Genomic DNA, 26,143 nt, shown 5'->3' with positions numbered 1-26,143 from the left:
CACAAAATGTGTACCCGTTCTGAATGGGTTAAAGCTGGGATTATTCAAAAGGTTCTGCGTTGCAGAAAGAAAGAAAGAAAGAAAGAAAGAAAGAAAGAAAGAAAGAAAGAAAGAAAGAAAGAAAGAAAGAAAGAAAGAAAAGACATGGGGTGAGAAAAGAAAAAGGCACTCGGGTGGTGCAGAGTTCTCAACGGGCCTGAAAATGAGGGGCCGGCCCTAACTGGGCCTTGTACTATTATTGTATATATTATATATTGTACTATTTTACCCCCACTACAATAATTTGACAGTTTCAGTTACAGTACTAGTTGTTCTGCTGATTTATATCATTACTACAAACCACACATTAACCACTTAAGCCCTACTGTATGTTAGACTTTAGCTAATTGAAAAGAACACATCTAGAAGCAATGTGACACGTTGTGAGACCCTAGATGGGCTGTTATCGAAAAACTTTAACCAAATGTTTAACTTTTTTTTTTTAAATCTAAAAACGTTAACCAAATGTTTAACAATTTAGTTTTTTTTATCGAAAAACGTTAAACAAATGTTTAACAATTTTTTTTTATAGCAAAAATCATGCTTTTTATTTAGTTTTTATTTTACTCAAATGTTTCATACAGTTGTACGTGTAACAGAGTATAGGCCTTAGGCCTATTTTGTATATCGTGGTATTGCTACTTTTGCTTAAATACAGAACCTGAACGTTTTCCGCCGGTGTTAAAAATAGCACACGGAGAAGAACAGCTCCCCAGGAAATCAATTTACAACAGCAGAGACTGCTAGAGGTGGCAAGATGGCAACCACCACGTTCTAGCAGGGTCTCACACTTCATAGAACACTCACACACACTGTAATGCTAACAGCGTGCATGCATGCTGATAACACTACAACCATCATTACAGCTAGTCCCTCCACTTAAACACCCACCTACAATCGTGCCCCGCGAGCTAGCGCACTCACGAACGCACGCACGCACGCACACACACGCACGCACGCACGCACGCACGCACGCACCGCACGCACGCACGCACGCACGCACGCACGCACGCACGCACGCACACACGCAACCTGACAACAACCTGTAAAGTAACTACTCAAGTAAGCTACTGTATAAGAACAATTTTGAGCTATATACTTCTGCTTTACTAGAATATTTCCAATTTCCGGAAAATATTCTACTCTTTACTCCACTACAATTATTTGAAAACGTGAGTTAGGCTACTAGTTACTTTGTAGATTTGGATTATTATTACAAAATAAGGCTGGGCGATATTAGGAAAACCTTTGATATTCGATAACGTTGTTGAATATTACTCACGATATTAGTAAAAACAATTGCATTATAACGTTTTTAATGTGTTTCTGCAAGGTTCACTGCCTGCCTAACCCAGATAATGAATAGCATATCCATGCATGCACAGTACACATACAGTAGAATAAAAAAAAATCCTTATTTCCATTTTCCAACAATGGTTTTATTGTAACCACACCTGATTACAGATGGACTGCTTTTTTTGCATGTGCTACCGGTACATGCATGCATGCATAGTGTGTCTGCTAATTAATTTGACACATACACCAATACCTCATTTCAAGCTGTCTTCGTCAATATGTATACCTTACATGGTATACAGCCTTGTTACAAAACATACATTAACCACTTGAGCCCTATTTAAACTTTGGCTATTTGAAAATGCAGATCTACAAAGCTCACAGTTGAGAGATTGTAGATCTGCTATTTTCTAAATATTTTAATACATTTTATAACTTGTGAAATGGGACATTCTGCATAATGAGTAGTTTTACTTTTTGGTACTTTTACTTAAGTAAAAAATAAATGTGATTTCTTTTTCCACCACCTGCCACCTACAACCGTGGCCCTGCACACACGCACACACACACACACGCGCACACACACACACACACACACACACACACACACACACACACACACACACACACACACACACACACACACACACACACACACACACACACACACACACACACACACACACACACACACACACACACACACACACACACACGCGCACGCACAGCATGCACGCCTGAAAAATCAATTTGCTCTCCAACTAAGGTACTGGTTTAACAGTTCCCACAAATGAAAACATCTGCTGAGCCCTACGATGTTCTAGTCCACTGACCGCCATTAGAGTCTCCATGTCTCATTAATGGAAAGACACTCCAGATGTTTAGGGAGTTAAGTGGAGACAACAAAAGAGTGGAAAACATTAAAAAAAAAATAGAAAAAAGAAGTAAAAAAGGAAACCTCATTTAATGTGACTAATAGTAGTGCTTACTCCCGCATGATAAACTTAACCACTTCTTAAACCCTATATACGTGGTCGACTGGAGTCCCCCAGGGCTTTATACGAGTTACTGTACTTTCCAGTTTTCACTCTACATTCAATAAACAAGCTTGCGACCATGGAGGCAAGGATCTGTTTTTTGGGCAATGAAGCCAATTAGGAGGAAGACAGTAGATCGGCTGTTTTCAATAGTTTTGTACGACGGTCTTGTATGATGAAGCAGGCAAAAGACGTACACATTTGAAACTTGGAGATACGAGGTTTCTGCCCGACAGTGACGATATTTGAGTGATTATGTTGCGAGGAAAACGTTGAGATAACAGCCATTTTGGTTAGAACTGACTGAAAATAACTTTGTACTTTAAAATGATACTAAATATTTTTTCAAGTGTCCAAATAAATTCCAAATATTATCAATTTATCTGGCGGCACCCCAGGGTGCCCCGGCACCCCAGGGTGCCCCGGCCGTCACCCACTTTGAAAACCCCTGGTCTATAGAGAGGGTGGCGATGTTTCCCCTCGTGCTGGTTGGAGAAAAATTAACACTCCATTCAAGTGAGAGGCTTTTGCACCTGGTTTTATTACCGTAGTAAACATTTCCGCGAATACTTTGTTTTCAATCACTATGGTTTAGTCTTCTTTCAATTATCATGATACCGGTATGTGTTTCTGTCAGGGGTCAACAATCCGTCTGGCAAAGACTTGGTCTTGTCCTTGGGACATTTTCTATTTTCTTTTGTACACACCATTGTATAATAATGTCTTATTTTGATCATAAGACCCACTTACTGAATGTCAAGTCTCCAAGGTTTCTTCAGAATATGTTTGACACTGATTCACTACGACACTGGCATAATTATTAGGAGTCCAACTAGTACTGGTCGTTTGCAAATGTTTTATTTGCAAGACCACCATAACTCTGAGAGCGTACAAATGGAACCAAATTGACCAGTAAGGGTCCATTTGGTTCCATTTGTACACTCTCAAAGTTACACACCTGTTATGGTCATTCAGGGCTAGCTCTTTATGGGTTTTGGTAATACCCATTCATTTTGTATGTGCGTTTTGTCCGTGGCAAAAATGTAATTTTGAAAACGCAGCTCATTTTGCCACATGCTGAGATGATTGTATTTGTCTTCAAGGAGGAAATTGGGGTCGGTGCGCTCCAAATTGATAGACGTATTTGGCCGTGGACAACTAACTGTCTGAGAAGATATTGTGCCAGGAACAGTGGTGGGGGAAAAAAAGCACTAACATTCTTTACTCAGGTACAGGGACGTGCTGGGCCCCTCATTCAGCCCGGGAAAAATAGTTGGAGAGGCCCTCATTGCGCGCTTTAGAGAGAGATCTCTCTCTATAGCGCTGCTGCTACTCAAAGATTTGCCATTTCAGATCATGACAAGTGACAAGCCAGTGGGCCAATTACATGAGTTATAGTTCATCGTTGTCGGGTGGAAACCGTTTGTTTTGTATTTAACATTTAAAAAATTATTTATACTAGTGAAAACAGCCGATCTACAAGCACACAACGCCTCGCGCTGCGAGGCGTTGTGTGCTTATAGATCTGCTGTTTTCACTACTTTTGTGCGACAGCTTTGTATGATGAAGCAGGGCTTTACTTTGCGAAAAAAAATTACAAATTTGAAACTTGGAGATGCGAGGTTTCTGCCCGACAGTGACAATTTACTTTGTTGGCAGCCCAGCCCCCAAAATGGAACGAAGGCCGACATTTTATTTGTATTTTTTTTCCTAACGGCCGGCCTGGACCGGCCGGGAATGAACCGGCCGTTCGGGAGTTGTCCCGCTTTTCCCAATGGCCAGCACGTCCCTGCTCAGGTAAAAGTATCCAACGCTGCAATGTAGAAACACTGTGTTACAAGTAGAAGTTCGGAATTCAAAATGTACTTGAGTAAAAGTACGAAAGAGTTGGTATCAAAATGTAGTCAGAGTACCAAAATTTAAAGTATTCATTAGGCAGAATGTCCCATTTCAAGTCTTCAAACGTAATACAATCTTTTTAAAATAGATCTACAAGCTCACAATGTACATTGTGAGCTTGTAGATCAGCTATTTTCAAATGGCCGAAATGTATACAGAGCTGAAGTGCTTAATGTACGTTTTGTGATAATAATCCTAACAACTAAAGTTGCCAAATAATTGTAGTGGAGTAAAAGTACAATATGTGCCTCTGAGATGTAGTGGGGTAGAAGTAAAACCATTGGAAATTGGAAATATGCAAGTACAGTACAGAAACCTCAAAATAGTACTTAAGTAAATGTACTTAGTTACTTTACACCATCGGCCAGGGACCCCAATAAGAGATTTAAGTTGATTTATCCCAAACATGTTTTGAAACGTGCAAATTTACAAGCTCACTATGTATCACATTGCAACGGGTTGTGTGCTTGTAGATAGCACCACAGGCAATTTTGGAAAAGCCGAAGTTATAAATCAGGGTGGTTAGACTATTCATTTTGCTGGGGACCTCGTGGAACCCACTCCAGTACCCCTGCATGGGGGCCCCTGCCTGGGGGCCCCTGCATGGGGGACCCTGCATGGGGGCCCCTGCCTGGGGGCCCCTGCATGGGGGCCCCTGCATGGGGTGGTCAAACAGAGTCATGGTGCCGATGGTGTGCATGTTGGTTCACTGGAAACACTCTGCTACGCCAGTGGGTCTCAAAGCGAGGTCCAGGGACCCTCATTGTTCCTTGGGGGTTCCAAATGGCCCCTTGAATGGTGTGTAACGGGGGTTATATGATGGTACTTTGAAATAAAAGGTTTAAGAACCACTGTGCTACATGAAATGGATACAGAGCCTTCATTAGTATCATTGGTAACACCTTTGAAGGAAGCGAGAAGAGATCCAACTTCTCTCCAATATGGCTGTGTGCATATAGCATATTCAGTGACTAATTCACCATATTGCCATGTCTGTTTATTATAAGCAACTCTGGGCTTGTTTTCTTTTCTGTACAGACCAAGTTCTAAATGGCTGGCTCCTTGAAAGAAAACTGAAATTAAACTAGCTAACTAACTGCCACTGGGACAACACCAAGGCAAGAAAAAAAAAGAAAGACAACATCTTGTTAAAAAAGATGAATGCATTCTATTCTTCCACTTTTTAGCCCAATTTTCTTTGAGGCACAATGGATTACGCATGCTGCTCGTTCTGTGTCTAGTTACTAAGGCACCGAAACATAACAAATACCGTTCTGATTGGCCCAGACGCGGGAGGACATTCATATTCCTATACGCTACCAGTAAGACTCCCTAATCGGGAGATAAGCGACCGGCAGGTCGCAAGTAAAAATCTGCGCTAAATGGGACAGATCCATGTTGATGACATGATTGTAGACATACAGTGTACCGCTTTGTGTGATTTTAGGGCAAAATCTGTAGGAGCAGTGTCCAAAAATGTGTTTGAAAAAATCGGCCTGAAGGTGGCGCTAGAAGAGGGGCATGTGAGAAATGAGGGGTGGAGGTTGTGGTTAGGCAAGGAGTATGTGTGCAAAGTTTGGCATGGATAGGGGGCAACGGTGGCGGAGATATGAGTAAGGCAAAAGTGTGACGTGATGTGACAGACTGACTGACTGCCGGTGGATGTTTTGATAGTAACTGCGACCTGACGGTCGCAATAATGACAGCAGACACATGGAACGGACGTGTGTAATTACCATTTATTAATAATAACTAGAAGCATGCTCCCTGAGCCCACTGTGTGTGCGTGCGTGCGTGCGTGCGTGCGTGCGTGCGTGCGTGCGTGCGTGTCTGTGTGTACAGAGTACAGCCACAATTGCACAAACGCAAAGGCTATAGGCTAGGCTATAGGCTACACAATCAAATGATGCTAAAAAAGCAAATATGCGACGATGCTGTTTGCAAAATACAACTCAAACATAAACATTACTAAAGCCTTAATGGTTATGGATGAGTGTCCTTCATTTTCGTCTCCATCTCACTCAATCCGAGGAGAGAGAGAGAGAGAGAGAGAGAGAGAGAGAGAGAGAGGGAGACCAGAATGAGCCCAAGTGTAACATTAATTCATTTCCTCATCAGACCAGAAGCCTGCATTTCCAGTGAATAAATGGCAATAACAACTGGAGAGTGATGCTTTTCATGATGAAGTGACTCCCCCCACACCCACCCACCCACCCACCCACCCACACCCACACCCACACCCACACCCACACACACAAACACACACACACACACACACAAACTCACCGCAGTTAGCCTCATCGGAGCCGTCGGCACAGTCGGGATCCTCGTCGCACACCCACAGCTTGGAGATGCAGTGCATGGACGCCTTGCACTGGAACTGCTCCGGGGAACAGGTGCTCTCCGCTGTAGGGGCCAGGGACGTGCAGAGAATGTTAGAGAGGCAGGGTCTGAAAGCTCTAAAAGGGCCTTTTGGTGAAAATAACGAAAATAGCAGACCTCCAAGCACACAACGCGTCGCAGTGATACTTGATACCGGGTCTAGACCGGATCAAACGACCTGTTTAGTAAACGAGCACCAGGCTTTCCCCTGAGAAAGCCTGGCGACGCGAGGTTACTTGATATACCACACTGAACTAAGCATTAAAGGAGTAGTTCATCCCCAAAATGACTTTTTTTCTATTAATTACTCATGCCATGGAGACTTGAGTTCAATAATATTGTTATTTGTAATATTGTTTTTTGTTGCATTCCTAAGACAGTAATTTGATTACAATAAATGTACCCCCATTGATTCCGGATGGGGACCCAAACGAATTCGGGTCCCCATCCGGAATCAATGGGGATACATTTACAATGGTTAATTTTTTGTCTTGGGAGTGTGACAAATACAAAAAAATATTATTGAACTCAAGTCTCCATGGCATGAGTAATCAATAGGAAAAAAAATAATTTTGGGGGTGAACTACTCCTTTAAGTCAACACTGGAGATGTGGCGTAACGGCATGGATTTCAACACAGAGAGGGTAATTCATTCAACATAAGATGCTGCATTCAAGTTCAGGAGAGTTTGGACAAGGCAATTAATGCTGAATGCTGCCTTCAGGTATGGCATGGAAAGATGGCATTTGCATTTCTTTCACCACAGTAAAAACTGCATTCTTAGTCTGGAGAGGGCACTTTTTTACAGACGGATAAAAGGGCAGGGGCTCAAGCCCCCTTTGATGTCTAATGTCTATGTGTGCACGTGCCTGGTAGGGGCAAAGAGAGACAGCTGAACGTGGGCACACCCACAGGTGTGAGGTCAGTTTGCCTAAAATCCTAGATTACTGAGGCACTACACCAGGGGTGAGCAACTTTGATGATGGAGAGGGCCACTATGCATTTCAACACTCACTCCAGGGCCACATTGTATACACTGTCCGGCAGAAATATGTTAACTCTGTATTGTAACTTTTTTTTTTGTAAATCAATGCCCTACTTTGTCATTCTATGTAAAAAATAGCCGATCTACAAGTACTTGTAGTACTTTTGCTATTTTTGAATTGGAATCATGTAATTTGAATTCAATTTCAAATACATTTAATAATACTTAATAATAACTTTATGAAGTCTTTACAGTCACGCACATTTATCCTAATATAAATCAAAATCATCTAAGCATATATAGCTTGCTGCTTAGAAGAAAGGAAAACAAAATCAATGTAAAGATATCTTAATATATATATTTTCGCAAACGGTAATGCCAACGTCCTCTCTCGGATTTCGGGCGGTGTAGTTCCAGACTCTATGTAGCATCCAGAGATTGTGGTCTAGTTGTCTGGCTACGCGAGACTAGATAAGGAACGCCTGCTAAATGCCAGCTCTAACAGTGCGATAGAACCGCTTCCCGGAAACGGCTCCACATGTGATGGAACCGATTCCAGGTTCCTCCTCCGGGTTCCGGAACCCAACACTATGTAAATAGCTAAACCTGAACATCTTAAAAACTCTTAAAAAGCATACTTTTATTCTAATTTATTCTCTGCGCACTGAACTGTCACAACTGCAGCAATTACTCTTTGTGAATGCTCACACACACACACACACACACACACACACACACACACACACACACACACACACAATAAATAAAAAATAAAATATGCTGTAAATTTGAGTTGGGGTGAAGTAATTAGCCTTCACCTTAATTAAAGCTTAGACAAATCTCACCCTCTCTCTCTCTCCCTCCCTCTCTCTCTTTCTCTCTCTCTCTCTCTCCATCTCTCCCTCTCTCTCTCTCTCTCTCTCTCTCTCTCTCTCCATCTCCACTCAATCTCTCACTCTCTCTTGCAATCAAACTGCAAGACAAATATGGCAGTTTGGAGTTAACACGTGAGGTGTGATGTTCTGATAGCTAGGATTACATCAGCGTCTCTCAGACACTCCATGATTCAGTGATATTTAATCCCCCCCATTCTATTACCATGGTTTTGCCATTGGAATAGCTAATTACAGACTAGACAAAGCCTGCTAGCTAGCTAAGCACCAGCCCGGCGACAGACAGCGTAGTGTACTGTAGCATCTGAGCACGCTCTCAAACTACAGGTGCAATTCTGGTGCAGTCTTACCATTTATATTATATAGTGTGATGTCAAGTGAAGCATGACCAATCCTGTCTGATTGGAGACAGGAACCCTTTTTGAGAAGGAAACAAAATACATCCCGACTTTTTTGGGAGGAAAACCTTTGAAGTTTTGGGGACTTTCTTGGCCTATGATGACACGGCCGCCCGGTGTAAATCTGTAAAAGAAGACAACGCTTACGGCAGTCGGTTTCGTCCTCTCCGTCTCCGCAGTCATCCTGGCCGTTGCAGCGCAGGTTGAGAGGAATGCACTTCTGCTTCCTGGTACATTTGAACTGTCCTGACAGGCACATGTACGTCTCTGTGGAACGAGAGCAAAGAAACACCGCCGTTGTTACAGTATACCAAACCAGCGGTGGTCAAAGGGGGTTAAAGGGTTCATATTTTAGATCAGGGGTCTTCAACGTTTTCAGGCCAGAGACCCCTTATTAGCTGAGAGAGAGATGAAGCAGGGACCCCCTGTACATATTGTATAAAATTGTGTTGCAGATTTAAAATGTTCATAGATTTCTTAGACAGCGTGGACTTGTTTGACAGCACTGTCATCATGTTGGAGTCACATGATGACATCACATTTAACCACTTGAAACGTCAAATACTTTAGTCTGCTCTTCTTTTCCCTCTACTTTTTGCCAAAAAAAAAATCCGATCTACAAGCTTACAACGCCTCGCGCTGCGAGGCGTTGTAAGCTTGTAGATCTGCTATTTTTGGCTAATGTTCCACTCAGCATAGGGATGCTAGGGTTCAAGTGGTTAATGTAAAAAACGTGATCCTATCACACAAAGATTTGGCGGCCCCCCTGTAGTAACTCCGAGGACCCCCTAGGGGTTCTGGACCCCCTGTTGAAGACCCCTGTTTTAGATTGTAATTTGTAGAAAAGAAAATATGAGTGTTAAAATGTTTTCATTTAATGATTTCAAAAGTTTTAGCCATTTTAGCGATTTCGATTTCAATGGTTGGGGGCATGCGTACAAGTGTCTTTTTCATGGGCAGATGTGACTTATGGGAACTAGTAGTGTTACTGTAAATAAATAGTAATAAAGAAATCAACGGCTTATTGTGTCTAAAAAGACATACTTGTTGTAAAATAACAAAGTTGTCCTTTAAAACGTTGCCTATCGTAAACCGTAGCGTGCGGTCTGCGGGAACTGGCACTGATGCAAAGACTCAAATTCTCATAATCCATCGGGAGATGACGTCATCAGGAAATAGGATCTGCCGTTCACAACAATGTAATGATTTTCAGGAAAGTGGGTGTTTCTCGGAATCTATCTATCTCCAGATCGTGTCCTTGGTCAAAACAAAAGCCCTTTTCTACAGACCATAACAAAAGCACGGATGGCCGTGGTTACAATTTTCCTTTACCGACGAATCGTCTGCCGTTCCCGGAAGTAATCTGATTACATTTGGACAGAGGTGCGTTCATGGAGCCTTGAAAATGAGGCAAAAACTCTGAATAACCCCAGCAGAAGCTACTGAATTAATTAATGAATTAATGATATACAGTTGATGTGTTAAGCGGGTTCAAAACCCAGTCAAACCGTTTCATATTACAACTACTGTATAAACAGATTGAGAACATTAATAGCTTGAGAACATTTCATTTATACAATGTAAATGCAAACTGTGAATATTATATTTGATATTAAATCATTCAGGCTCTGCTATACATTACTCCCTGCTGCTCAGCACAATTAGTATTCTACTTCTGCTCCACTACAATTATTTGACAACTTACTAGATCATTTGCAGATCTTTATTATTATTACAAAAGACGCGTTACCCACTTCAGTCCTATCTATTTCACATACATTTTGGCCATTTGAAAATAGACGATCTACGAGCTCATAGTGTGTCGCGATGTGACACATTGTGAGTGTAGATCTCCTCTTTTCAAAAGATTCTTGTACAGGTTAAAACTTGTGAAACAGAACATTCTGCATATTGAACTTTCACTTGTGCACTTTAAGTATTATTTTGATACCACTACTTTTGTTATTTTAAGTCAGTTTTGAATTCCGGACTTTTAATCGTTTCTTAAATTGCAGTATTGATACCTTTACTTGAGTAAAGAAACAACTGACTACTTTTTCCACTACTGCTGGTGACAGATCCCTACCACAGTTAGCTTCATCTGAGTTGTCTACCACAGTTAGCTTCATCTGAGTTGTCTCCACAGTCAAACCTACCACAGTTAGCTTCATCTGAGTTGTCTCCACAGTCAAACCTACCACAGTTAGCTTCATCTGAGTTGTCTCCACAGTCAAACCTACCACAGTTAGCTTCATCTGAGTTGTCACCACAGTCAAACTTACCACAGTTAGCTTCATCTGAGTTGTCACCACAGTCAACCTACCACAGTTAGCTTCATCTGAGTTGTCACCACAGTCAAACCTACCACAGTTAGCTTCATCTGAGTTGTCACCACAGTCAAACCTACCACAGTTAGCTTCATCTGAGTTGTCACCACAGTCAAACCTACCACAGTTAGCTTCATCTGAGTTGTCTCCACAGTCAAACCTACCACAGTTAGCTTCATCTGAGTTGTCTCCACAGTCAAACCTACCACAGTTAGCTTCATCTGAGTTGTCTCCACAGTCAAACCTACCACAGTTAGCTTCATCTGAGTTGTCACCACAGTCAAACTTACCACAGTTAGCTTCATCTGAGTTGTCACCACAGTCAAACCTACCACAGTTAGCTTCATCTGAGTTGTCTCCACAGTCAAACCTACCACAGTTAGCTTCATCTGAGTTGTCACCACAGTCAAACCTACCACAGTTAGCTTCATCTGAGTTGTCACCACAGTCAAACCTACCACAGTTAGCTTCATCTGAGTTGTCACCACAGTCAAACTTACCACAGTTAGCTTCATCTGAGTTGTCACCACAGTCAAACTTACCACAGTTAGCTTCATCTGAGTTGTCACCACAGTCATTCTCTCCATCACAGATGAAGGGTGGCAGAGCACAGAGTCCGGTGCCACACTGGAAACGGCCAGGCTGGCATTTGAATTCCGCTGTTTATAGAAGGAAGAGACAGGAGGAAGAAAAAGTGCATCTTATCTCTGGGAATGCATATTACAGATATAACAGTAATGCATGAAACAAAACCCCCGAATTACCGCAGCGCCTGTGAGAGCTTTGCATTAAACGACGTTAAACAACATTAAACTCATTTTGACACTCACTTTTCCACTCGATTTGCCATTCACTTTATGTGCATACCATCTATAGTAGTAGCAGATCTACTTTGACTTAAATGTATTTTTGAATAATAATACAAAAGGAACCGTATTGGACATGCAAGGTTTCCACCTGACAAGGACGACAATTTAGAAAATATTAAAATATACCCCCCAAAGAGAGGAAAAAGAAACTCAATCTTCATGGGAGTGGTATTCTGAAGGGTTTTACGTTTTACAGAGAACAAAGGCTTGGTTTGAACCTCACTTCACCCCCTCCTCCATACAATTCATGCTCCATTTGAAAAATCGCCTCGCAGCAGCTTTTTTTGCTAAGGTTGGCTATGATGGTAGTTTGGACTTCAATCGTGTGTGTGTGGCTGATGTTTCTGCAGTGTCTTGAGGACAAACTCACGGCAGTCGGCAGGTTCGTCCGATCCGTCCCCGCAGTCATCCACCGTGTCACACTTCCACCAGAACGGAATGCACTCATCCGTCCCGCAGCGGAACTGCCGGCCCCACACAGAACAACAAAGAAAGAAAACATTAATAACAATAAAGAGGCAGAATTCAAAGTCAAAACAGGATTTATCTTTTTTTTTTTTTTTTTTACTTCAAAGCCAAAGAACAAAATCAATATGCTAACACTTCCATGCGGCTCTAAGCCACATGGATCGCAGCAAACGAGAGAGCGAGTCAAACAAAGAGAAAACCATCATGGAACTACTATTCTGCTTTAGGGGGACAAAAGAATACACAAACTGAACGAAACAAACAGTAAAAAAGACAAGACAACTGTTGAGACCTGGTAGGCAGGGGATTTGGAATTGAGCTGACCTGACTGGAGGTGCAGTTGGAGAGGCATGTCTTGTTGTCAGCTGCCAGGTAGAAGTTAGTGGGACAGGCACACTTGTGTCCCCCGCCGGGCGACAGCAGACACAGGTGGCTGCAGCCTCCATTGGCAACCTGACACTGGTGCTTGGCCACTGCACACGGAAAGGACAGGAGAAGCCAGAGTGTTATTTCACACACCATTTCCTCCCTAATACTGTAAAGACCCATAACCACACTACTACTGCACGAGGGAGGATGGAAGGGGAGGGGAGGGCAGGTGGTGGGAAAAAGTACTCACATGTTTTACTTAAGTACAAGAGTCAATACTGCACTGTTTAAATGTATGCTTTGTTACAAGTAAAAGTCTGTACAGTTGCCTCAAAATGTACTTGAGTACAACTAAAAGTAGAAAGAACTCATTATGCAGAATGTCCCATTTCACAAGATTTTAAATGCATGGAATGTATACAAACATAGCAAAAGATTACAAGCTCACAATGCGTCTCAATGAGCTTGTAGATCGGCTAGCCTATTTTCAAATGGACAAAATGTAGTGTAATTAGGTCTATAGTGGTTAATGCATGTTTTGTAATAATAATCTAAATCTTCAAAGTAACTAGTAACTAAAGTTTTCAAATAATTGACTTGGAGTAAAAGTCCAAATATTTGCCTCTGAGATAGGGGTAGTGGAATAGAATTAAAATTAGAAATACCAATAAAGTAAAGTAAAAATACCTCAAAACAGTACTTAAGTACTCCCCTCCGCAGCACTTTGAGTGGCGGGCTGGGAGGGACTCCCTCTTACCTTCGGGCTGGCGAAGGGAGTGGTAGACCTTGATGGACTTGATGGCCTGCCAGGAGTTGAGGAGTTCGATCCCCTGGGCCCCCGTGGTCTTGTGCGCCCGTCGCAGCGACTTGGACTTGCCGTCCGTCCAGTAGATGAAGTCCTCGAACAGGGTCAGCGCCATCACCCCCTGGATGTGATCGTAGGACACTGGGGGAGAGAGGCCAAGAAAGAGTCAGACAAGACCGCGCCGGGGGAGGACTCATTCAATTGTATTCCGGTTCAATTCAATCAAATCAAGCTAGTGCTGCTGCTGCTGTTCACTTTCACATTGCCCTACACTGGCAGTTACAACATCACCTAGTGCATTTTCTGGAACACAGTGTGAAACCTTTTTTTTATCCTCAACTGCATCCATTTATCAAACTACAGTATCATTGTATAATCATCTGCTAACTGTTCTGGAGGTCCTGCAACACTGCAGGATTCTAGAGAATATAGGATTTATTTGCTTGTTTTTTCTCGCACAAGGGCTGTTGCTATCATTCAAATGATTAATAGCAAAACTCTATCAACGATTCATGAAGCCGATGCTGTACCTCTTGATTTTGTGGCTAATGCATAATTTATGCTCACTTAATTCTTTTCATTCAAGCTCCACAATGTGACTCGATTTACGTTTCAAATCGCAGGTTAGCAGATTGTATACTGTACTTGTTTTTGCAAACTGTTAATAAAGTATTCAATCAAACAATGAAGCGAGTAGATCGGCTATTGTGACACTGCCACACGACAGAATATAAATCCGGCTTTAAATGTCAAAGTCGCTGGACGGAAATAGTTTGCGATATCAGTGACCACAGTGACCAACAGTGCACATCAATAACTGCATACACGATCGGTTATGCCTGCTGCTGCTGCTGCTGACATAAACCGGACCACAACAGCACTCCATCTCACCTTTATGTCTCTGCGTGCCGTCCATGTTGGCAAACAGAATGTGAGTGTCGTCCGCCCAGTACAGCCTTTTGTTGGTGTAATCGATGGTGAGGGCAGTGGGGCTATAGATCTCTGTGTCGATGATGACCGTCTGCCCGCGGCCGTCCATGCCGATGCGGCCGATGTGGGGAGACTCACAGCAGTCCACCCAGAATGCATACCTAGGCAGGAGGGAGAAAGCGCCATGCGGTTTCACACAATGCTGGACTTTGCAGAGGGGGAGGATGGGAGAAAATCGAAGGCCAAGCTGACCGTTTCCCTGATGCGTCAAATTGAAAAGCCACCGCCTGGTGAGCAGCGGTTCAAAAAGTGCCTCCAACTCAGTTCTTGCCCCCTTCGAACCCGCTGCCCAATGTATGGGTCACAGGTAAACAAGTAAAGGGTGACTAAAGAGTCAAGAACCAAACCAAAACCCAAAGAAGTATAGTCTATAACATAAAATAATAGCTAAGACTTACATTTTGCTTGTATTCTGGTACTGCAGTATATATCTGCACTGGAACTCTGAATAAAGCTTGATTCACATTAAATATGTAGTGTGTTTGCTGTGAATGGCCCTTAAAGCAGCCCTATACAGTATCACTTTTTCAAATGAATACATTTGAATTGTGTCCAATCTGTGTATGTTAATACAATATAATTTATACAATCTGTATGGTAGAGTATGTTAATACAATATAATTTATACTATATGTATGGTAGAGTATGTTAATACAATATAACTTATACAATATTGGGGTGGTTGTATTTTGTCTCTCTGCTCTTCAATTGAAGCATTTAGATCGTGTCAAAGGTCATGTCTAGACACTTAGACACAGGATCTGACACAAATTGTGACCTGAGCAAGCAGGCAGGCTCTGTTAGCTCAATGGTAAAAATGTCAGCACCTGAGCAGGAAACCAGGCTTAAATCTGGGGTATAAGAGGAAATGTACATAGTGCAGCTTTAAAATAATAGGACCTACATTATGTATAGTCTTATCAATAAATATAAATATACAGTATATCAACAGTGATGGTTCCTTCCTTTTTATTTATGTAAAGCGACTTTGGGTTCTCAGAAAAGCACAATATTAATGTTTTGGGAAAATGCAAATAAGAATGAATACATGTGCATGTATAGTCTATCAACAATGAGTGGAAGGATGGATATACTGTATGCATGCATGGTCTATCAACAGTCTCTAACAGTAGGCCTAATGATCAATATGACGCTGCTCTCAGTCCATCAATGCTCTCTGCATCAAGCTGATCGAACGCATCACAGATTGTCTGCGTCGGTGACATCCTCTGTGCGGCCGCTCTCCCTGACACAGCACAATGGCCTTGAAAACCGCTCGAGAGGCAAAGGCCTTCGCAGTGAATTCGGGGTATTGTAGGATCAGACCAAAACAATCATTTTCATTTTCTCAGCTGGTAGCCTATTATATGTGGTCAAACAATTTGTTTGCATCGATTGATGTCACAAATTGAAACACACACATTTGACAGTGGAGTGGTTCTCAAAGTGGGGTCCGGGGACCCCCAGGGATCCTTGAGGGGGTTCCAGGGGGTCCCCAACAAAAGTTGATCTTAAAGCTCACAATGTGTCGCCATGATGGGACGAGCTTGTACTGTAGATCTGCTATTTTCAAAGAATCTTGAAAAATACAATAAAAAGAGAAGTAATCTTTATGAAAAATACGAACATCACATGATAAGTGATCAGGGGTTGACACTAAGGTCTCAGAGGCACTTGCCCGTCAGGCAAGTACAGTACTTGCCCAAAGGTCATGTCCACTTTCCTGAAAAGTAAATTGTCCATTATAAATTGATAGGCAAATTTTTAATTATCGTTCATTTTGACACTTTTTTACTTTCTACTTGCATGCTTGAAACTCACATCAAAGGCATCGCACATTCAATCTCACATTTTATTTACTTGCCACGGTCAGTCGGGCAAGAACCATTAGTGCCAACCCCCAAGTGGATTGTTTTGTGTCCCTGGCACAAAATATTTTCAGACGCGGAAAACAACATCTGCAAACTTCCGGCTCCTATTGAATTGTATTCACTCTGGCGGCAGAAACATGGATATACTGTATACAGTATATATCTCTGCCTCTTGTCCCATATTGCGCATTTGGTCAAAATGGCCTATTTTCTATGGACCATAACGTATACACACGGAGCATTGCAGTTGTATTCTTTCTTCTCTGCGTGAAAGAAAAGACCGCCGGCAGTCATGGACGGGAACACCCACTCACACAACGTGCATGCGGTGAGTGCACGGCACCACCGAACATCAGGTGAATAAAATAGGAAAAAGCCCTGGCAGTTAATCTACATTAGTTATGGTAAAACTATGTCAGCGTTAAGTATTAACCCATTTAGGCCTGAACACATTATGACGCAATATTTTATGCTTTAAATATAAAAAAAAAAGCAGATATACAAGCTAACAGCGCGGCACCGAGTGCCGCGCTGCGAGCTTGTAGATCTGCTTGTAGATCTTGTAGATCTGCGTGAAAATTTGAATTTTGACCCGATTCTATAAGTGTCTTTTGAATCCTAAGGTTTTTGGAAAAACTATGTCAGCAATCTGGCCAGCCATCGTCAAAGAAAAGGTCCCTTTCACTTAACTGGAGCTCAGTTAGTCTGTTCTTGATAGACTCAGTGGTGCTCAACCCTTTTCATGTGAAGGACCCCCAAAATGATATTTATTTGGCCACGGACCCCCATCTCAAAATATTTAGTTCCAGGGACCACCCAGAAGCAAAATTTTAGTTACAAACGTTCGCTTTGAAAATACATATATTCAAAGATTTGCACACATTTTCACGACTTTAAAAAAAAATAGCAGATCTACAAGCTCGCAGCGCGGCACTCGGTGCCGCGCTATGAGCTTGTAGATCTGCTATTTTTCACTGGTTAAAGCATTCAATAATTCTAGGCCTAAATGGGTTAAGGACAGTAGAACAACGTTGTGCTACCCACCCGGTCTGGGGGTCCAGGGCCAGGTCTGTGGGGGTCTTGAGGCCGGAGCTGACCAGGACGGTGGGGTAGAGGCCGTTGGCCTTGGACACCTCCAGGCTCTTCCTGTCCATGTCGCACCAGTACAGGTTCTTCCCGATCCAGTCCACCGCCAGGGCGCTGGGCACCGCCGTCCTGTGCACTATCTGGTGAACACCAGAGAAAAGACAAAATGTTGGTCAGCATTGGCGTGCAAGCCTGGATTTGTGCATGCATGTGTAAGTGACTGCGTGCACGTGCCCACATTCTTCGGGCTATATGGACGTCTAAGATACATCTAAACGGCTAGGCTAAAACAGAGTTATAACTCGTCTAAAATTGAATGTTTTTTATACGGCTATAAGCGTAGATTAGATGTTGATTAGCTGTTTTATAAATGTCTATATATATCCGTTGAAAAGACATTGTTTCAAAGTTTAGGCTAAGCCTAGCCGTCTAAAAAACATTCACTTTTAGACCAGTTATACCCTGATTTTAGATGGACTTATAGCTGACTATGGCTCAGTGGGTGTGTGTGGGTGTGTGTTTGCGTATGCGTGTCGTGTGCATGTGTCCACAAACAACTTGTTTGTTGTATCCATACACAGGACAGCCAATATTACTGATCTGCTTTTTATTATGCAAAGAAATGATTGGAAGCGCTTCTTCCGCCAATATTTGTGCTCATGTTTATGTGCTATGAATGTATAATTAGGCCAAGCTAGATGGCAGAGTGTAGCCATGGCTCCTGAACCTCGCTGAAAATTGCTAACCATGCCCATAAAAAGGGCTACAGTATACAGTAAATATACCAATAAGACACCTAAGGGCGAAACTAAGGCGAGGTCGCGCCATGTCATGGCCATCTGGCCAGTGATGTATATATGGGTACCAAGGGGTCTCCATATATGTGCATAACAGGGATTTGGTTCCCCTGGCATTACAGGGATCTCCATATCTCCATATATGGGCATAAAAGGGATTTGGTTCCCCTGGCATCACAGGGATCTCCATATCTCCATATATGGGCATAAAAGGGATTTGGTTCCCCTGGCATCACAGGGATCTCCATATATGGGCATAAAAGGGATTTGGTTTCCCTGACATCACGGGAATGTCAGAGCGTGATGTCAGAGCATGAGAGTAAATCAGCAAAAAAGACAAGCGTTACCCAGACAGACAGATACGGTCAAGATGTGACGGTTCTGATAGTAAACTGCGACCTGCAGTCGCAATAAATATATCCTGGCGATTCAGGAGTCTATGGAGTTAACATTACTCTAATAGACCCCCGGGTGTGGTTATAATATGCAAATAATGTTGTTATGTAAGACACAGTAGAAGCCATTGCCAGCAGAAATCCATCATTGGAGCGGTATTTTGCCATGGAAAAAATTCGGTTTTGGGATCAAAAAGTATTTTTTGGAGATAAAGAGGCTTCTTTGTTGCAAGATCAATGAGTTTCTATGGAGGTTTTTCGCTGCGCGTGCACGTCTTCGCCCAAAGGTAAGTGATGTGCACGTCTAGTGTCACACACAGACTCCCCAGATAGCACTGTAAGGATTAATAATATATAATAATATAACATGTTATACTGTATATTTACCGAAGATATTCGGGATAAGCACTCTGTTGCTTTTTTTATTCGATTTTTTTTAGCTAAACCAGTTGTCATGGAATAAACAATAAGTGTGCCAGCTGGCAAGATGAAACTGTTGCTTTGAAAATAATATTTCAAACGTCCCCAGCCGACACTCATGCAATCTGCCAGTAAGGGCCCTTCTCTATCTTTTTGTTATTGTTTTAATGTTTTTGCATGAAAAATGCACCTGTACGGCCCAGACAAATAGAACGGGCCCCATCAGTAATTTAGACAAAATCCACCTTCAAACACCCTCCAAATGTCACAGACAGAGGAAAAATATTAGAACTGTACAGTGGTGTAAAGTAACTATAGGTACATTTTTACTCAAGTCAAGTACTGTATAAGTACTTGACATTAAAAGTACTGTAATTTTGAGGTATTGCTTTTTACTTTAAACAAACTGTAACCACTTCAGTCATATATAGATTTTCGGCCATTTGAAAATACAGGTAGCTGTAGCTATTTTAAGAATAACTTTTATACATGAATATGGGGACATTTATAACTGAAATGGGGACATTATGTATAATGACTTTTTCACCACTCCCCATCAGTAATTTATACAAAATCAAGCTTCAAACAGACAAACACTCTCCAAATGTCACAGATTGAGGGAAATGTTTGATTAGAACTGTACCCCTCCCACCCCCCATTACCTCCACCTCCCCTTGACGAGGGGGGTATGTTTGGTTAATATTCATAATGAGTAAACCCAGACTCTGGAATCATGCATTGATCCCAATGATTGCTTCATCGTGTTAAAATGAAGGTTAGCTTGTGAGAAATGTCAACATTTGAATATGGTTCATATGAAAACAAAGATCGTTAAGGTTGGGTCCATCAAGAAGTCTATAAAACCACATTTATAATGCACTCATAAAGGCAATACAACACCTGTCAAACATGATTTTAATTATGACAGCTTCTAACAAGGTTCATAATATGAACCTTGTTATAATATTATTATAACTTGATACAATGATATAATGTATAAGTGCTGGTCACAATGCATTATACATTTATAAACACTTTGTAACTACCAGGTAACACTTTACCTAAAGGTCGGCTCTATAATGCATCCAAACTCTCTGAACTCTAATTCGGGGTAAAGGTTTTCAGAAGATCCCAGTGACATCATTATTTTGTAGTTGAACGGAACCTTTCAGACAAAAAGTTAGCTTTCGGAGAGAGCATGGACTGGCCTTTATAATGCATTATAAATACAAGTATAATGCATTATAGACCTGACCTTTAAGTAACGTGTTATCATAAGGTCTAATGAATCAACATTACATCTGATCTTGCTTGGTTTTCAACCAGCCAAAATGTTCACATGTCTCCCCCCTTCTCCAATACACAGAGTACACACACACACACACACACACACATACTGATGTTGGCCTACAAAGCAACCAAAGGTATGTATGGCACCTCCATACCTTCAGAGCCTGATCCAACCCTATACAGCCTCTACCGCTCACTCAGATCAGCAAACACATGGAAGCTGGCAGAACCTTCGCTAAAAGATCCAGGACAACACTCCACTCACTCTTCTCCTATCTGGCTCCCAAACTGTGGAATGAACTCCCCATTGCAGTTAGAACTGCAGACTCACTCCACCATAATCCGAAGACTCACCTCTTCCTCGTACTTGCCATAGCACTTGCCCAAGCCTCGACGACCTTGAAGGCTTATGCAAAGGCTAAAATGTAATTTAGATGATATGTAGACTGATGCCAGGTCGTTGTTGACCTGGCATCCTATAGTGCATACATGGGCAACTGGCGGCCCGGGGGCCACATGCGACCCCCACCTTCACCTAATGCGGCCCTCAGGTTAATATCGGAAAACTGATATATTATTGATTTCAGCTGTTACAATTCCAAACATGACCTGCTTTAATTCCGTCAGTCTATCTTAGTAGCTTAATGACTAGTATAGTAGTAATAAAATGGTTTTTTTTTTATGTCCGATGTATTTTTATTTAGGTTCATAAAGTTAACATGAGCATATAACTAAATGCGTTTGAAATTGAATCAAAATATTACATTTCAGGATTCCAATTAAAAAATAACAAAAAATATTACAGGATTCCAATTCAAAAGAGGCAAAAATAGCCGATCTACAAGCTCAAAACGCATCGCAGCGCGATGCGTTTTGAACTTGTAGATCGGCTATTTTTGCTTCTATTGTATGCAATACTAGAATGACAAATGTGGCCCCCTGGAGGGAGGGTGGAAATATAGTGGCCCTCACCATCATCAAAGTTGCCCACCCCTGCTACAGTGTTTATATTTCTAATGTGCGGATTATTGACTTTTTGGTTATTCTACTGTTAGACTGATGATGGGTTCTTGGTTTACCTACGATCCTAGCCTACATCAGGACTATAGGCTCTGTCTGTCTGTACTTCACCAGCCCTGTTTTATCTGCCCTCATCCTGAATGCTAGACAAAGAGAATTTACCGTCATCTATAACCGTAGTGGTAACAAGACCATTGATCTGAACTGCTGATGCATTCTGCTTCTGCATTTATTGGATTCCGAGCACCTTGATGCCATTTAATAATTACATGCAGCAATCTGAACAGGAGTATTGTCATATTTAAAAAAAAAAAGAAATGAATAAATTGTATGAAATTAAATGATACATGATGTGATATAATTATATTATGTCAATAAACATTTTCATTTTCGAGTCCATTTAACAATTACCAGATAAAGTGCAATGAGAGGGCAGCTTTTAATCCTTGAATTCTTTAGTAGTTCCTCATGAATAGCAGTTTAAATGCTTCTTCTCTGTCAGTGGATCCACATGCTGATTCTGTGCAGCAAATCCCACAAAAAAATAAAAAAATAAAAAACAAGAAAGAAAAAACACTTGTGCTCTTCCTCATCCTCACACTTCTCCTGTATTGTATTTTTACTCCACTGCAATGAAAACTTTGTTACTTTGTATATTTTTATTACAAAACCACTTCAGACCTATTAAGAATATATAGTTTGGCAATTTGATAATATCCGATCTACAAGCTCACAATGCGTTGCAATGCGGCACATTGTAAGCTTGTGCTTTTCAAAGGATTTTTTATGTATTTTATATTTGAAAACTTGAGAAATGGGACCATCTGCACAACGAATACCTTTTACTTTTGGTACTTTGAGTATAATTTGATGCCAATATGTTTGTACAAGTCCATTTTGACTACGGGACTTCCACTTGAAACAGAGTATACATTGCAGTATTGATACCTTTACTTAAAGGAGTAGTTCACCACTTCATATAATAGGTCCTCACTAATGTTCATGATAAAATATCACAATTTTTTTCTACTCAGTCCAAGTCTCCTATAGGAGAGCTGTGGGAAGTTCAGAATCCATCGTCTTGTGACATCATCATTTTCCAAAAAAATAAAATTAATCAATATTTTTGAAAAAAATATTTAGATTTTTATTATCGCGAGAACAATGGCTTCCACTTTAAAATTGCAACTTTTCAGGAATAGAAAGCCTGCAGTTTCTATAAGCTGGATTGGCAATCGATGATGTCACAAGACGATGGGTTTCTGACCTGCCCACAGCCCTCCTCTGAGAAAAAATAAATAAAAACTATTTTTGAGTGAGGACCAATTATATGAACATAGGTTGAAAAGTGGTGGAGTGCCTCTTTAAGTACTTCTTCCATCTGGCTCTCAGTGGCTCTATAAAGTCTAAAGTAGCCCCAGGAAGTGACAACTGTCTCTATAAAGTCTAAAGTAGCCCCAGGAAGTGACAACTGTCTCTATAAAGTCTAAAGTAGCCCCAGGAAGTGACAACTGTCTCTATAAAGTCTAAAGTAGCCCCAGGAAGTGACAACTGTCCATATCTGTGTCTCTTGCTGCAGGCCATGGTGGCATGGACCCAAACACAGAGAGAGAGAGTGTGGGCGTAATTGAGCTGAAATGAGCCATTTGCCCCCCACATACCACCACTGATGTCACACGGGATGGCGAGGGCCAGCAGGTGTTCCCATCCCAGTGTCCCTGGGCTCGACTCCCGTGACCCGCCTGGACCTTGGCCATCACCCAGAGGGTGACCCGCCTGGACCTTGGCCATCACCCAGAGGGTGACCCGCCTGGACCTTGGCCATCACCCAGAGGGTGACCCGCCTGGACCTTGGCCATCACCCAGAGGGTGACCCGCCTGGACCTTGGCCATCACCCAGAGGGTGACCCGCCTGGACCGGCCATCACCCAGAGGGAGTGAGAGAGAGTGCCACTTTGTTATGAGGCCAGTTACTTCCACGCTAAAAAGGGCCGCCGGTTATGTTGACACTATTAATTTGCATTCACTTGCAAAACGCTAACTGGCTTCTGGCCACAGGCTATAAAAGTCCATTATGATGTCCATAAATGGGCTGAATGGTGCCCATCAATGAGCTGAACACCGACTGTGAAAATGAGCCACACTCTCTCTCTCTCTCGCATCTCCAAGATCACATGAGTGACTCACGCTCAAAGGATGTATTAATAAATGAGAAAATAACGCACTGACATTACGTGTTGTTAAGCTATGAGTCAAATGTTATTGATTGCTCTTTAAAATAACGTGCAAAGAAGCGGTGGCATCGTGTCAGACAGTGTGATGGAGGGATAAATAAATCGTTGCTGTCTGGCAGAGAGACAGACACCTTGTATATCTGTGTGTTTCAACAATTTATGTTCTTTTTAGTGTTGTTGTTGCCTGAAGGGCGGCACACAATTGCTCTCGTGCCGAGTTTACGGAACAACATTTAGCAAAATGTTACGTATGGCGTATGGTGATGTACCGGTAGGCCTATTAGTGGAAGAAATATGTAACAAAAATAGGCTAATGTGTTCCCTTCCGGCAGAAAGCGTGAAAATGTGCACCTAGTGGTATCTTTGTGCGCCGAATTCAAAAATTGACGGTCCCAAGCACTTTTCCCATGGGATCTGGTGGCTCTAATTCACTTACCATACTAGGGAAAAAAGACCCCCCAAAAAATCTTCTTTAAATAGCATGTGAGGGGTCTATCTAGGGGGTTTTCATGATTCTGAATCCATTGCAAGCATTTGTTTTGCACGGGAAACATTCCTTGAGCAAGAAATGGACCCTACACAACTGTGAAAAGTGACGACTCATCACTAAACCATAGTTTTGGGTGGGGTCCATTTCTTGCCCAAGGAATGTTTTTGTGCAAAACAAATGCTTGGAATGGATTCAGAATCATGAAAACCCCCTAGATAGACCCCTCACATGCTACTTAAAGAAGATTTTTGGGGGGTCTTTTTTTCCTAACCCTAACCCTATGGTAAGTGAATTAGAGAAAAGTGAATTTGAGAAAAGTGCTTGGGACCGTCAATTTTTGAATTCAGCGCACAAAAATACCCCTAGGTGCAAATTTTCACGCTTTCTGCCAGGAGGTGAACACCTTTTTCACATATTTCTCCCACTACTATGGGAGTCAGGAAAGGCAAGAAGCGTACCACCTAAGTACTGTAGATCAGTGGTTCTCAACCACCGGTCGTCAGTTGTGAGCATGTAGATCTGCTATTTTCACAATGGAACCGTGTTCTATAAAATGTAATGCCTCAACTCTTAATGCTCATCAGGGTGGGCGGTCCCTAGTTGAAATATCGATTATTTTTGGGGTTGCGGCCTGAAAAGGTTGAGAACCACTGCTGTAGATGCACTGCAGCTCGACAGCTTAGCTAACAACACTGTAGACCTTGATGTTAGATAGGAGAGTGTGGAGGGCAGCGATCCAGGAGTCCCGAGGTGGTCTCGGCTAGACCACAATCTCGCATCGCATTGAATGCTTTTCATAAAGTACTGCCTATGTATATAATTCATCGTACAACAGTGTGGTGCAAAAAAAAAAAGAATGCAACGCTTTGCAAGTTTGTAGATCTGCTAATTGCATTGTAATTGAATGTAGAGGAATTGTTATTTTGCGCAACCTTTTGCCTGTTTGTCTGTTCTGTTACCAATCCAGAATTCAGAACGACAACAACATATTTTAAGTTTTGGGTCTGAGAGGCTAAATCTCATCAAAAGGTGGTCCGTGGTTCAAATGCCGAATAAACAATGGACCTTGATATGAAAAAGGTTAAAACCCACCGGTATAAAGGGTTAGGGTTAGGGTATAAAGGAAAAGATGAATCCATGCAGGCAGGGGCGTCACAAGGGGGGGAAAGTGGGACTGAGTTACTAGGGCCCAAGGTGGAGGGACCTTAATTATTTTATACTTTAGCTATTGAAAAATAACGTTATACAAGGTCACAGCGCCGCACAGAGTGCCGTGCTGCAAGCTTGTAGATCTGCTATTTTTGAAAAGTCGTGGAAATGTGTGCAAATCTTTGGATATATGTACTTTTTAAGCGAACATTTGTAACTCAAATTTTGCTTCTGGGGGGGGCCCTGGAACTAAATATTTGGAGATGGGGGTCCGTGGACAAATACACATCATTTTGGGGGTCCCTCACATGAATGAGCACCACTGACATAAAAACATATAAAAAACTTTTTTTTTTCAAGGATTTGAAATATTCAAAGACTTCACGATTTTTCAAAAATAGCAGATCTACAAGCTCGCAGCGCGGCACTCGGTGCCGCGCTGCGAGCTTGTGCATCTGCTATTTTTCAATAGTTAACGTACCCAGGGCCCAGAATTTGGTGCGACACCCCTGCATGCATGCAGGCTGGAACGAGAGCGATAGAGAGAGAGAGAGAGCAGAGCATGGGAGAGAAACGGGGCCAGGGACTCTTGGGGTCCTAATGGCACCAAGCAGCAGCATATGGCAGGGCCACT

General features: G+C 42.0%; 1 protein-coding gene across 1 annotated transcript in view; it reads right to left on the bottom strand.

The window, feature by feature from the left end:
- The window catches only part of LOC308308144 (low-density lipoprotein receptor-related protein 1B-like), a gene marked incomplete at both ends in the record, with an annotated part of 592,679 nt that overhangs the window by 92,697 nt on the left and 473,839 nt on the right, over positions 1-26,143 (bottom strand). The window contains 8 exon segments of the mRNA XM_080753509.1: positions 6,558-6,677; positions 9,077-9,196; positions 11,799-11,915; positions 12,496-12,589; positions 12,918-13,066; positions 13,720-13,908; positions 14,659-14,858; positions 17,673-17,854. Coding sequence (XP_080609635.1) covers positions 6,558-6,677; positions 9,077-9,196; positions 11,799-11,915; positions 12,496-12,589; positions 12,918-13,066; positions 13,720-13,908; positions 14,659-14,858; positions 17,673-17,854 — 1,171 coding nt within the window.

The sequence above is a fragment of the Nannobrachium achirus genome (genome assembly GCF_963921795.1).
Source record: "Nannobrachium achirus genome assembly, chromosome: 22".
Classification (NCBI taxonomy): domain Eukaryota; kingdom Metazoa; phylum Chordata; class Actinopteri; order Myctophiformes; family Myctophidae; genus Nannobrachium; species Nannobrachium achirus.
Note: the sequence above shows the minus strand (reverse complement) of the source record. Positions and strands in the feature narration are given on the sequence as shown.